The following is a 14540-nucleotide window of genomic DNA, read 5'->3' as shown; positions in this document are numbered from 1 at the left end:
AATTCTGATTTGTTGCTCTTTCATGAATACAAAATCTGAGCCACAGTTGTGTTGCCTCAGGTGTCATACCTGAAGTAAGAGACAGGAAGTTTGGTGCATGAAGTGAAACACCTGAGGTATGGCAGAGGAAGTGTGATGCCTCAAGTGTGACTGACAGGAAATGTGCATTGTTTTCATTATATTAACTAGCAAATCTCCCAGGGTGTTGCCCATGGTGAGTCAGAGATACACTGTTTTATAACAAGGTGTTATGACATTTTTAACTTATAGAGGGTAATTTTAACTCCCAAGTTGGGGGCTGGTGGGAGATTAAAATAACAGCTTTTTGGAGCAGGCCCGCATCCCATCTCACTTCTGAGTTTAACCCAAACAGGTTTGTATGCATGTGCACAAGACACCATGAAGTCCTGCCCCCACTTAAAGCTGGCGGGCTGATTCGTAAAGGGGCAATGTACCTCATTGAAATACTTGAGGTACTTAATTCTATGTGTATTGGAAAACTTAAATGAATTTAACCTTACCTGTTCAGGGTTTCCCATCGCTTCCAATTCACGTCAGGTGAAATCAGGCAGGAAGGGCTGGATCCATGAGGTGAGTGCCTTTATTGCACAGCTTGTGGGCCTGGAGGAGCAGGAGTGCTTCATCCAGGCCCAACAAGCTCATCTGGCCGACAGGACTCCTGCGATCGGCCGACTCCCACCCCCTGGTGGATTCCCCCCCAAGATGGTGGCCCCCCCACCTACCTCCGACTCTTCACCCGACCTCCTATCTCGTCTTCCGATCTCTAACCTCTTCAAGCAACTTCCGATCTCTGCCCGGCATCAGCCCCTCTCCCTCCCCCCTCCCCGATCTCCTCCCGACATCAGACCCCCCCTGATCTCCAAGTCCGGCATCAGCCTGCCTGCAGCATTAGTCCATCAGCATTAGTCCATCAGCCTTATCAATAGATGGACTGACTAAAATGCTAAATATAACATTGCAACACCCGATAAACAGATGATACTGAGCCAGTTTCCTACCTTCCTGGACATTGATATCTGCCTCCTCCAAAGGCCATGAAGCCATCCAAAAAGACATGCCTTTCTAGGTCTGCCTCCTTCCATCGGTCCTATAGGAAGACAACATTTTTCTACATCAGTGCTGTGGAAACAAAATAAAACAAAACATAATACCAAACTGGGGAGGGGAGTTGGGAAAAATTGTAAATAACACTTAACAATAGATCAAATACAGAGGGAGTTGGATTGATTAGTAAGTTAAGTTGCATAGCAAATAGCATTTATGTAAATAAATACAAAACTGAATGGCATTGAGAAAGGGGAATAACCAGTGGGAATATAATAAATTATAGTCTACAGGACACAAAATAGGAGAAGGATCTAGGGGTATTGGTGGATAGTTCGCTGAAATAATCAGCACAGTTGCAGTAGCAATAAAGAAAGCAATCAAGATTTTAAGCAGAAGAATTGGACATAAGACCTAGAAAATGACAATTAACTTGTATAAAGCACTTGGAGTATTGTATACAGTTCTGGTCACTATACTACAGTGGGAACATCATTGCAGTCAGAAGGCAAAATTCATTCCTTAAATTAAGTACCTGAGCTGTAAGGAGAGGATGTGGAAACTGGTTACACTGGAAAAAAGACTTAGTGGAGACCTTACTCAGGTATTCAATCCTTAGAGTACACTGTGTCACTCTAATTTAGAATAATTGAATCATAGAAAGGTTACAGCACGGAAGGAGGTCATTCAGCCCGTCGAGTTCGTGCCGGCTCTTTGCAAGAGCAATCCAGCTAGTCCCACTCCCCCGCCCACTCCCCCGCCCTTTCCCCGTAGCCCTGCAAACTTTTTCCCTTCAAGTACTTATCCAATTCCCTTTTTAAGGCCATGACTGAATCCGCCTCCAACACCCCCTCAGGCAGTGCATTCCAGATCTTAACCACTCGCTGTGTAAAAAGGTTTTTCCTCATGTTGCCTTTGGTTCTTTTGTCAGTCACCTTAAATCTATGTCCTCTGATCCTTGACCCTTCCGCCAATGGGAACAGTTTCTCCCTATCTACTCTGTCTAGACCTGCCGTGATTTTGACTATCTCTATCAAATCTCCTCTCAAACTTCTCTGCTTTAAGGAGAACAACCCCAGCTTCTCCAGTCTATCCACGTAACTGAAGTCCTTCATCCCAGGAATCATTCTAGTAAATCTCTTCTGCACCCTCTCCAAGGCCTTCACATCCTTCCAAAACTACGGTGCCCAGAACTGGACACAATACTCCAGTTGTGGCCAAACCAGTGTTTTATAAAGGTTCATCATAACTTCCTTGCTTTTGTACTCAATGCCTCTATAAAGCCGAGGATCCCATATGCCTTTTTAACCACTTTCTCAACCTGCCCTGCCACCGTCAAAGATTTGTGCACGTATACCCCAGATCTCTCTGTTCCTGCACCCCTTTCCATGCATTAATATCACCCAGGAGAATTGTGAGTTTGTTTTTGTTGCTGTCAAGGAGAGAGGAACCATTCCTGCTTTAATGTGAAAATATTAATTTTGCTCCAAAGGATTCAAAATTATATATGCTGTGTGGACATGAGGTACTGGGAAGCATTTCTGCTCCACAAAATGCAAGGAAAATTAGCAATATAACACTTTCATGCAAACATACTCACGGGAAGAAACTTCTCAGGTTCAGGAAAATACTTGGGATTCCTGTGTGCCCAGTAAAGTGACAACATGAGCATGTCTCCAGGAGGAACAATATAATTCTAGAGTAAGAAGATTTTACGGTTACGTAATTCCTGCTTATTTACAGACTATGATTTAAAGAAATATATTTTTAAACTGCATAGTCTAATTTCTTTCACTTTTCTCCCATCCTGTCCCCTCCTTAAGGCATTTGATAAGGTTCCGCACAAGAACTTGCTGCTGGGGTATGGCTGCCATGGTGCTAGTCACCTTGCCCAATTGACCATTATTGTCATTATGGGGGTTTCATGGCTAAGTCTGATACACTCCCCAGCCAAGCTCTACTCTAGCTTAGTTCCAGCAGGATTCATTAGATGGTCTTCAAGAGCAGGTTTCTGGCCTACTTTCCCCTTTCTAACCCAGGGATGATGAGGCCAACTTACCATCACCCTAGTTGAAATCAGCTATCTAAACAGAGAATGGGATCACACTTGAGATTTTCCTGGTCTCTATTGAGCAGCTACTCACTTGATGAACTCAATAAGCCATCAGGGTTACTCCAACATATTCTTATTTTAGAACATTCAGATATCTGTAATTTGCACTTCTGACCTTCTCTGTATGGTGCACATCTGAGATATCTCAGCTCTATTTCTTTTTAATTTCTGATGGATCGCTCCCCCTGTGCAACATGCTTGTCACAAACAACAAAAATGGAAGAGTAACTCACGTGCCAAAAATGTTTTTGCTGACTAGTTCTAGCTTGATGGCTTCCCTTTTAAATCCAGTCAAAAAACATAAGGGGGCGATTCGGGCAGGCAGTTAAAATTGCCCGTGGGACTTACTCACCAAGGTCCCACTGTCTTGTCACAGGTTCCAATTTTAACCCTGCTCTTCTGAAGCCGTTGTGGCTTCCCCGCCAGGCTAACCTAGCGGGAAAAAGAGCCAGGGCCAGAAGAGGCCCAAAAGGGTAAGTGGTTTTCCTTTTTTTTAAAAAAAAAACAAAACTTTCCTTTTGGGGCCCCACAAGGAAAGTTTAGGCCTCCCTTGCCCTGGGTTTCCCCCTACTCACCTGACTGCGAGGCCCTCCCTAACCCCCTCCCAACAACTTATGAGTGCCAGGGACTGTTTCTTCAGTCCCCAGCGGCGGCCTCCTGCTGACATGCTGCTCCTGCCCGTCAGCCAGCTGGCGCTTACTGTCGGCTTTGGGCTGGAGACAGATGAGGCTGGGGAGTTAAAATCTCCCGGGCTTCACAATGTCGAGGTCGGGATGGTTTGCACGACTCACGCTCTGAGTTAAAATCAGGCCAAAGGAGTTTAAAACCAGTTGCAGTAATAAACAAACTAACCCATGTCCCAGGTGAATTCAATACAAATGTTGTGAGGTCAGTTCAAGCTGGTTTTTGAACTGTGGACTTGAGTGGAGGAACGAGCTACTTTTGAACAAATACATACTCGACTGTGTGATTTATCAAGTTAAATTTATGACAGCTAATTATTTTTGAATTTGAGTGCCAGTTATGAAAATCCAAACAAGTCAGGATAATTAGCGAAAACAAGTGACTAGATGTATTCATTAAGCTCAGAAGGTAGAATCTTAACTAATTAGAATCGTAACAGGAAACGATTAGATAGACCAGCTTGCTCCCATAGAAAGATTGCAAGGAAAACAGATTGCCAATATAAAGGTTATCTGTATAAGAGAATAAATTAACATGAGATTGCAACTCTTTTATTGGTTTCTTTTCCCCCAATTAAAAAGTTAGATATTAGACTTTTTACTATGAATATACAATTGTATTATCATACTTAGATTATTCACTTCTTGATTTTTAAAATAAATTTGCTTAAAATTTTATACTTAGAACAAGGTTTAACAATGCTCTACCACTGGAGAGTGAGATCTTGTGGAGGCATAGGATAAATTCCAGTAGCTTAAATATAATCATGAGAAAGGGTATACTGTTCTTTATTCCAGGCACGTTACTGATAGCCTGTCTCAACGTTACGATAGACAGTCTTGAAGGTACGGAGAGGTGGGACTTGCCCATAAGAATGATCTAAGACACAAGAGCCAAAATTATCTGGAGCAAGAAGGGCAAAAAGGACCACAAAATGTAATACGTTGTTCATTTTATGCAAAAAAATGACTAGCATGGTACCAATTTGGATATTTACAGGTGAGATTGTTATTTTCACATAAGAAACAAGAAAGCACAAAATGAGAAAGCACCATTTGGCCCATCAGGAACACTCGTTCCACAGATCACATACAATATCTTTATCATGGAGTCTATCCCAAACATTTAATCTCCTGAAGGTTAAACATTGTGCAATTCTCCAATCCTGTCCTGCTGTCTTCCAGACAAACATTTCTCACTGCCCCAAAACCACAGGAACTACTGGTGTCCCATAGATTACTCGATTATATCAGTCTACACCTAACTCTATAACCACTAATCCTATTCCCAACCAGGTATTTATCCTGCTGCTTATAAAGGAGTTAATCAGATAAACCTCGACTGCTTTTGTAAGGAATCAGTTCCGTGTAACCATATAACAGTTAAATATAGTTACCTTTATAACATCAGAACTGTACTGCTTTTCAGAGTACCTTACCTGTTTTTTGTGTTAGCCTCTGACTGTGTTTTCTCTTCATTTCACATGTGGTTTCAGTGGATTTGTCCTAGTGACTAATCCTTTTATCATTCCTGTTGCTCCTTTAATAGTTTAATACTTCTCCCTTTTTTTTATTCCCTGCATTTCAGGCTTGTGAATCTAACAGACATCCACAAACACATTTTTGTCCCTGCAACAACAGCAATTTTCTGGCAATCAAGCTCAAGTTTAAGAGTTCTCAGCTGTTCTTCCCATGCTTGTCCTCAGTACAGCCCATGCGATTTGTACATCCCTTGGATCAAAGCAGCAAGAACATAGATTACTCACTTTAATTTTCAGAGGCTGCACCACTTTTCTAGCTATAACTCCTGGAGCTCGCAAACGAATTGCCTCTAAAATGCAACACTTCAAGTATGGGAGCTTCTGAAGATCAGTCTCTTCTGGTCCGATCTTTTTATTACCTGGAAAATATTTTAAAACAGCATAAGAGCACGAACGCAGCATCTGGTGTCTTTTATTAATTAGTCATCCATGCCTTTGTAACCTCTAGACTCAACTATTCCAATGCTCTCCTGGCCGGCCTCGCACCCTCTGTAAAGTTGAGTTCATCCAAAACTCTGCTGCCCGTATCCTAGCTTGCACCAAGTCCTGTTCACCCATCACCCGTGTACTCGCTGACATGTATTGGCACCCGGTCCAGCAACGCCTTGATGTTAAAATTTTCATCCATGTTTTCAAATCCGTCCATGGCCTCGCCCCTCCCTTTCTCTGTTACCTCCAGCCCTACAACCCTCCGAGATTTCTGCGCTCCTCCAATTCTGGCCTCTTGGGCATCCCCGATTTTCATCGCTCAACCATTGGCGATCGTGCCTTCAATTTCCTTGGCCCTTAGCTCTGGATTCCCCCCCTAAACTCTCCGCCTCTCTCTTCTCCTTTAAGTTGTTCCTTAAAACCTATCTCTTTGACCAAGCTTTTGATCACCTGTGCTAATTTCTCCGTATGTGGCTCGGTATCAAATTTGGTTTGATTACTTACCTGTGAAGCGCCTTGGGACGTTTTAATGCGTTAAAGGTGCTATATAAATGCAAGCTGTTGTTGTTGTTGTAGTTGTAGTTTTCTGAATACAGCAGCAATATTACACACTTTCTTAGATCAGGTACAAAAACCATGCTAACCTCCCAAGTATGTACTAATGAAAGTGCCTGGCACTTTTTTTTATTGCGGGGGGGGAACGTTCAGAAATTTCACTACAGTTTATAAAGCCTATGCGACTGAACAGTATAAACTATAGTTGAGACAGTTGCATGGTATCTACACCAGTCATGCTACAGTCGAGTTTGCATAATGTTAAGTCATCTATTGTTATAATCCACATAATGTTACACTGGCAGCCGGTCCCAGCTGCGCTTGGTATGTTTGAGTTGTGCATATTGTTATAGCCATATAATGTTATGATTCATTTAATGTTATGCAAATTTGTGTTCCCGATCAACAAATGATCAAATACTACCGTATTTCAACCAACAGCAATGTGCATGATGGAGATTAGAAGAGGCATCTCCTGCTGGTAAACAGAGGACATTCCCCCTTACTCCAGGTGCCTTATATTGGATCACAAATGTGTTACACTCAGGACACTCGATACCCGAATGTTATAATTAGGGCTGTCAAGCGATTAAAAAATGACTCCTGATTAATCTTATGGTTGAATATTTAAATCTATTGATCTTGGTTTTAATTACATATTTAATTGATACAATTACTGCATCCATCACATTCAAGTGTGTTTTATTACTGATGCTGCTACTATCGTCATCCAAAAAACAACCCAGCATTAAAACCCTGTTTTCCTGTTTTCCCATTTCTGGAAAATAAAAGGAACTTGTTCAGAAAAATATGTACTTAGACGGCACGGACTAAAACTGTGACTGGGGGAGCGGTTATGGACTCGGACTGTGACCAGGGGGAGCGGTTATGGACTTGGACTGTGACCATAGGTTGGGGAGGTGGTTATGGACTTGAGCGGTGACTGGGGGTTGGGAAGGTGGGGGGATGGTTCCGGACTTGGGCTCTGACCGGGGGGAAGAGGGGGGCCAGTCGGTCATTATCACAGAATCTTCATTAGATTGAGAACTGGAGGACTATTAGCCTTGGCCAATGTCCACACAAGAATACTTTCCAGCACAGGTCTAGGATAGTGATCAGGACAGAAAACCCTGGCTGATTTAATTCCCCCCTATTTTGTAGCCCAGGAAACTGAGGCTAATTTTAGTGCTCTGATGCCTTGGCTGAGACTCGCTGACTCAGCACAGCCCAGGGATTGAACCTGCCACCGTCCTGATTTGTTTCGCCCAAAGAATACCAAATAGTGCATTTACCCAATGAGCTATAAGGGATGCCCTGCTCTACAGTACGTATTTATTCTAAGAGTTTTGAGTGAAATAAATGATGTTGTAACTTATCCTGCTCGCCCATGTCAACCCTTACCCTGGCAAAGGCCAATCCATAACTTTTAATAAACTTTAGGCCAGTTGCTAAAATGAATGAATGAAACAAATAGCCATTCTAGTTATTTTTCTCTTAAATTGTTCCCGGAATCAGAGACCAAAAGGGCAGCTCCCAGATGAGCATTTATCACTGTCCCTGTAACCAGCTATTAGGAGCTGAATGAGGTGTTCCTATCTTCACCTCTTCTCATACCTCCATCAGATAATCCTGCTGAGATCAGGAATTCAAAATGGTGAAATGACAGGAATGAACCCACATACTGGGCTCAATTTTAAAACCGAGCCAGGAATGGGGAGGGGGGTCAAATTGAGGTCGGGAAACCCATTAGTACGTGTTTCCCGGACATCCTCACGATTTTGAAGTAAGAACATCTTTTATTTTTTTTTTTCGGTTTCCCGTCTGACTGACTGGCCTGATTGACAGGTTGGTCTCAGTCGGATAGGAGACAATCCAGGGAGAGGACGTCTTCAGGTAAGTCTGCAGATAAATCTTTGTTTGTATGGATGGGGTGGGGGGAGGCACGGGGGGCGTGGGGGGCATGAGTTGGCAAGGGGGTCGAGAGTCATGGGGGGTGGGATCAGGGGTCAGTCACGGGGGGAGGGTGGTGTTGGGATTGGGGGTCATCGTTGAGGGAGAGGATCAGGGGTCGGGGGTCAGAGGAACGGAGTGGGGGGAGTATCGGGGGTCAGGGGTGGGAGGATTGGAGTGGGGGGAGGATTGGGGTTGGGGATCGGAGGAGGAGGATCGTGGTCGGATCGGGCGAGCGGGGGTCCGTGATCGGTGGTCGGGTATCCGTGATCGTTGGGGGGGGGGGGTTGGTGCAGGTAGACTTGTTGGGCCTGGGGAAAGCACTCCTGCTCCTCCGGGTCCACAAGCTGTGCCTTTCTAGGCACGGACCTGTTAGTCTCGGGCCTTCTCGCCTCCTTTCACGAGGCCCGGGAATGTCAGCCCCTGGGGTTGAAATCGGGAAGTCCAGAAAAATGGAGGCCTGAAGCCACCTTGAAAGGTTTTAAGGCCTCACCCGCCTCCTGGGAGCGGGTTGGTCGACCGCCCCTCTTCCCGTCCCAGTGAAAACAGGAAATGGGCGGGTTGGAGGCGGGTCTGAAATGGTGGCAATATTCAATGCTTCTCCACCCCCATTTTTTTCCATTGAGAAGCAATGATCGTGTAGATGTGTAAGATTAGGTATTTTTAAGTATTTAAAGTATAAACAGCTCACGCTTATAAGAAATATAAAGTTGCTAGGAAACCACAGGATAGTCAAATTAGAACCTACCCAGAATGCAGAATGGTCTCGCTAAGTAAGGATGCAACAAGTTGCTTACACTGCAGAATGGTTAAATCCTTGAGAAAGCAACGTTAAGAATGTCCAGACCTTGTTAAGTTGAGATAACAGATGCTGAGTTTTTAGAGGCCTTGAGGAAGTTGAGATAAGAGGCAGAAAACTGAAAAATAACTCAGGCGTACGTGACCAGCATTATCCCTGCTCAAGTATTTGAGTTTAAACAGTTTGAAGTTATAGAGATAGGACAGGGAGTGACCCACTGAGAAGGCCTGCCATCCGAGGGTTACAACCTCTATCCAAAGGGGGAAACGGGTAATATTGTTTACTTCTATGTAATACTGTTGCTTAAATATTGAGTGTGTTAAGACTTGGTTGATTTCAATAAAGGATTATTCGCAACCAATTGGTGACAAGTCCGAATCGATCTAACATGTGAGGCAACCATTGTTAGTGAAGAAAAATGGACATCAGTGATGCATCATCACAATGCACATTTGATGCGAGGTGTGTAAAATCACAGGACACTCTGCGCCTTTGTAATCAGAGTAGCATTTTTAGAAAATACATCTTGAACTAACTTCTATGCATTACATCTTATTATCCCCGATAACTGAAATGCTCTTATCCACTATTCTAGTTTTTAAACAATTACCTTGGTCATCAAAGACAGAACAGAGTTCCTTCATAACAGTCTTGTAAACAAATGGGTTCGAAATTATAAATGCAAGAGTCCAGAACGTGATCTGAAAAAGGAGAAATAAGAACAATGATACAATACATTCACAATATGTTCTTTTTTTTTAACCTCGTGCACCGGAATGGTCAAGCAACTGAAGCTGGAGCAGCAAAGAGCCTTTAATTAGTCTAAATATAAATAAAACTGGTTAATCCATCTTACATCACCAATTAAAATGGAAAGCTATAACATTAGAACAGACTATTCAAAAGGAAACAATACTTTAGTAGTTTCAAAAGCATCTGTAGCTAAAGCCTTTTCCAAATGAGATGCAGAATTACTTTCCTAAAAATAAGTTGGCCCTTAGCACTTTGCAACCAATCTCTTATTCAGAAGTCCAGAAGGTCAGGCAAACTAAGTATCATAGACATCCCAAAGTCTGGGAGATTTCACAATTGCCAGCATTTTCAATTGGTTTATCGGGGCAAGAAAATATCAGCTGATGTTTCAATATGGTACTCACAGGAAGTGCATTGGCTTGGGAAGCCCAGAGCATCAATAAACTGTAATTAGAAGTAGAGTTCCCATTCAAAGTATCTAAAAGGTGCTGCAACAATGTCTGAAAAATATATAAATTGATGTATTAACACTACTTAAATAATGCAGTTATTTAACCTGCAAAGTAAAGAAAAAACTGAAGTAACAGTAACAGGGACTTGTCCCATCCCCATAAAGTGTACCTCTGTCACAAATACAGAATAGCATTAACAGCAGCAATAATGTAATTCACTTTCTAAAGGGCTTTATGAGAACTGATCAAAATTAAATTGAAATTCACCTTTCATAGTAAGTGATTTTATCATCTTTTGGCTGTTCCATGTTATCCGGATGCTTGGAGCCATTACCATGCTCCTACCCTCATTTTTCCAGAACTAAAGCTCCAACAATTACTGCAGCAAGAATGCAGTTTGATGGCAAGATAATCACGGAGAACACTAAACGCAAATTAGATTTTATATTTGTAGATTTCCCCCCTGAACAGTCTTTCCATCTCATACGCAGGAGCTAAGTAATGACCACCACCATCCTGATACACAGGATAATCGTTAAGAGGACAAAAAATAGAAAATGGGAATTTATTTATTTTTGACTTCAGAAGTTGTAAGATACTAGAAGGCTGAAATGTATTTTTGTGATAAAAACAGAAAATGCTGGAAATACACGGCAGGTCAGCATCTGTGGAGAAAGAAACAGAGTTAACGGGCTTCATTTTAGCACCCGCTATCGGGTGTGTTCCTGGCGGGGGGGCTCCGAAAATCAGGGAATCCTGGAGCGGGTTTGGAGCCCGGCTCCAACCCGCCCACTTCCGGGTTCCCCACAGACGCGCCGGCATGTGCGCGCAGCCTCCACATGTGGGAATCCCGCAGGCAATTAAAGCCAGCGGGGTTCCACTTAACAGTATTTACCTTGGTATTTCAGGTCATTAACAGACCTGATTAAGTGAATATGTGAGGAGGGGTGGGATTTTATTGACAACTGGGACTGTTTCCCATACTGTGGAAAACACTCCCAGTTGAAATGGACGTGTTGCAGCCATCGGCCTGTGGCAGCTGCAAAGGTCCATTTGACAGGGGGGGGGTGGGAAGACCCTCACTCATTGCAGGAGGCCACTCTGTCACTTGGGACAAAGTTTGGCCTCCACCACCCACCTCCTGACAAGAAAATTCACCAACTTGCACACTTACCCCGGGGTCCAGAGACATGTACCTACCTTGCGGACCCCCTCAGATGTACATCTTCCGGATGGGGGCCGCCGTAGCTGCAGTCATGATCTCCTCGGAGGGCTAACACCATCACCAGCCTCGTCATCCACGCCGTCCACCTCTGACACGTCGAGCTCCACAACACAGTGCTGTGACACATCCACCTGCACAGCAGGAGGGAGGGCAACCGCAGAGAGAGATGCGTCGCAGAGGGCACTACCCTCGCCACAGGGTCCACAGACCGAGGCTCAGTTTCCTGGACCTCTCTGAGCAGCAGTGCACACGGAGGCTCAGAGTCACTCGACATGTAGTCGTGGACATCTGCAGCCTCCTTCATGCCGAGCTGCTCCCGGTTTGCCCGAGCACCATCTTCTTACCTGTCGCTGTCAAAGTCATCACTGCCCTCAACAACTTCTTCTCCGCATCCTTCCAGGGTGCCACCGGGGATATCGCCGACGTCTCTCAGTCGTCTCCACAAAAGAGCCCTGCAAATACACCTACACCACTCTGCAGTGACACAATGGGTAGCATCAGTTGTGGGTCTTCATAGTGATCCTCAGGAAAGGGCATTATTGCACAAACCAGACAAGATTCGCAAAGACGTGGCAGTAGTGGTGCCAATATAATATGTAATGTGAGTTGGTCAGAAATTAAATATAAGTAAAAACCATGACAAACCCTCAAACACCCTTGTGCATCCCCTTCATGCTCACAACACGTTTGCCTTACGCTGCCTACTGCACATATGTGATGCATGCCCTGTAGCTGCAGCACAGGTAGTGGCAGGTTGAGTGAGGCTGACTGTGAAAGAGATGCATGAGAGGGTGAGTATGAGATAGAGCCATGAGATTGTATGAGGATTGGGTTGAGTGGTAGTGGTGGGATGAGTACTGGCGAGGTGAGTAAGTGCAGGTAAGATGAGGATGAGCTTTGAGTGGGTATGAGGGGTGATGTGACAGAGTAGTGTTGGCAGTGCAGAAGGAGATGTGGGGTGGGGGCAGTGATGTGGCAGTCGGAGTGTAGGGGAATGAGTAAGTGTACTCACTTTGGCTGACCTACTTAGGTCATTGGAGTGCCTCCTGCACTGTATGCAGGTGGGCGATATGTTGGTGGTGCAGGTGACCTCCTCTGCCACCTCGAGCCAGGCCTTCCTGGTGGCAGAGGCAGGCTGCTTCCTCCCGCCCGCCAGGGGGAAGATCTCTGTCCTCCCTCTCCTCCTCACCCCATCTAATGATACCTGGAGTGAGGCATCATTAAACTGGGAGCAGCCTTCCCCCTGGGCTGCTCCATGCTGTAATTTTTTCTATTTGTTGCAGCATCTGTCAGTGGAGGACTGCCCCTTTAAATAGAGCTCCTCCAGCTGACAGAGCTTACTGCGCATGTGCAGTCCGCCCGACGCGCAGATCAGCAGCGGGGAACCCGGAAGACCAGGTAAGTGGATCCAATTAGGCTGCGATCGCGCGGGGGCCAGACTAATTTCACCAGGCGTGTTACTCACGCGCCCAATAGCCCCCCCGCCGCGAACCCGCAGCCCTGGTAATATCGAGCCCAACGTTTCAGGTCGATGACCTTTTGTCAGAACTGGACTTATGAAGATTTAATAGTTTTTAAGCAAGTACAGAGCCAGAGAAAGGAGGGGAGGGGGGAAGAACAAAAGGGAAGGTCTGTGATAGGGTGGAGGGTAAAGGTGATTAAATGACAAAAGGGATGATGGTGCAAGGCAAAAGGGAGTGGTAATGGGGTAAGTAAAGAAACAAAAGATGGGTCTATAGGAGATGTAAATGGCAACAGCATAATTATACTGATGCCTCACTCCAGGTCCTACTGGATGGGGTGAGGAGGAGAGGGATATTTTCTACCCAGCGGGCGGGAGGTAGTGGCCTGCCTCTGCCACCAAGAAGGCCTGGCTCGAGGTGGCAGAGGAGGTCACCACCAGCAACAACGTCTCCCGCAACTGGATACAGTGCAGGAAGCGCTTCAATGACCTAACTAGGTCAGCCAAAGTGAGTACACTTACTCATTCTCCTACACTCCATCTTTCACATCACCGCCCCCATCCCACAACTCTTTCTGCACTGCCAACACTACTCTATCACATCACTCTTCACACCCACTCAAAGCTCATCCTCAACTTACCTGCACTTCCTCACCTCCTCAGTACTCATCCCACCACTACCACTCAACTCAATCCGCATACAATATCATGGCTCTGTCTCATACTCACCCTCTGATGCATCTCTTTCACGGTCAGCCTCACCCAAACCAATGCATTCAGCGGTTGGCCACGTCACCATCCCTCACTCACACCTCTCTACTTTCTCCCCTTATAAGAGAAGAGAGCCCAGAATGCATGGGAGAGGGCGAGGACCGGAGGGGGGCCACAACATCTGGTCATCCTCACAAACGCGGAGCAGGAGGCTCTGGAATCGAGCCGCACCCTCGAGTGCCTGTCCGTCGGGGACGCCGAGACCGCCACCCGACAAATGGCTGGTGACGTACCCGCTCAGCCATCCGAAAATCGGCCCCTTTGTTATTAAATATATACTGAAGAAATGAATGATTGTTGACTTTACTGAAGAGAGGAATGCCTTTCAGGAATCGCTTCACCTGCAATTCCATTTCTACTGAACACCAGTTTTATTGTTTGTCTGTTATAAGTACAGATAGAATTAATGGTTTAAGATCTCTGCAGAGATCAATGGTCTTAATTAAGTTGTTAAGTTGTAGCCCTTTACCAATATAAACATTCGCGCCAGACAAGTGCCAGGCAATGATCATCTCCATCAAGAGAGAGTCTAACCACCTCCCCTCGACATTCAACGGCATTACCATCGCCGAATCCCCCACCATCAACATCCTGGGGGTAACCATTGCCCAGAAGCTTAACTGGACCAGCCATATAAATACTGTGGCTACAAGAGCAGGTCAGAGGCTGGGTATTCTGCGGTGAGTGACTCACCTCCTGACTCCCCAAAGCCTTTCCACCATCTACAAGGCACAAGTCAGGA

At 45.1% G+C, this 14540-nt stretch overlaps 1 protein-coding gene across 1 annotated transcript in view; it reads right to left on the bottom strand.

Annotated features, from left to right (window-relative positions):
- The window catches only part of cyp39a1 (cytochrome P450, family 39, subfamily A, polypeptide 1), a 34347-nt gene that overhangs the window by 2033 nt on the left and 17774 nt on the right, over positions 1–14540 (bottom strand). Inside the window, exons 6-10 of the mRNA XM_067984493.1 lie at positions 10293–10388; positions 9746–9836; positions 5628–5761; positions 2666–2761; positions 1020–1108 (exon numbers count right to left, since the gene is read on the bottom strand). Of these exons, the coding sequence (XP_067840594.1) occupies positions 1020–1108; positions 2666–2761; positions 5628–5761; positions 9746–9836; positions 10293–10388 (506 nt within the window). The remainder of the gene's footprint in view (positions 1–1019; positions 1109–2665; positions 2762–5627; positions 5762–9745; positions 9837–10292; positions 10389–14540) is intronic.

The sequence above is a fragment of the Heptranchias perlo genome, chromosome 5, assembly GCF_035084215.1.
Source record: "Heptranchias perlo isolate sHepPer1 chromosome 5, sHepPer1.hap1, whole genome shotgun sequence".
Classification (NCBI taxonomy): domain Eukaryota; kingdom Metazoa; phylum Chordata; class Chondrichthyes; order Hexanchiformes; family Hexanchidae; genus Heptranchias; species Heptranchias perlo.
This window is presented reverse-complemented; position numbering and strand designations above follow the sequence as displayed.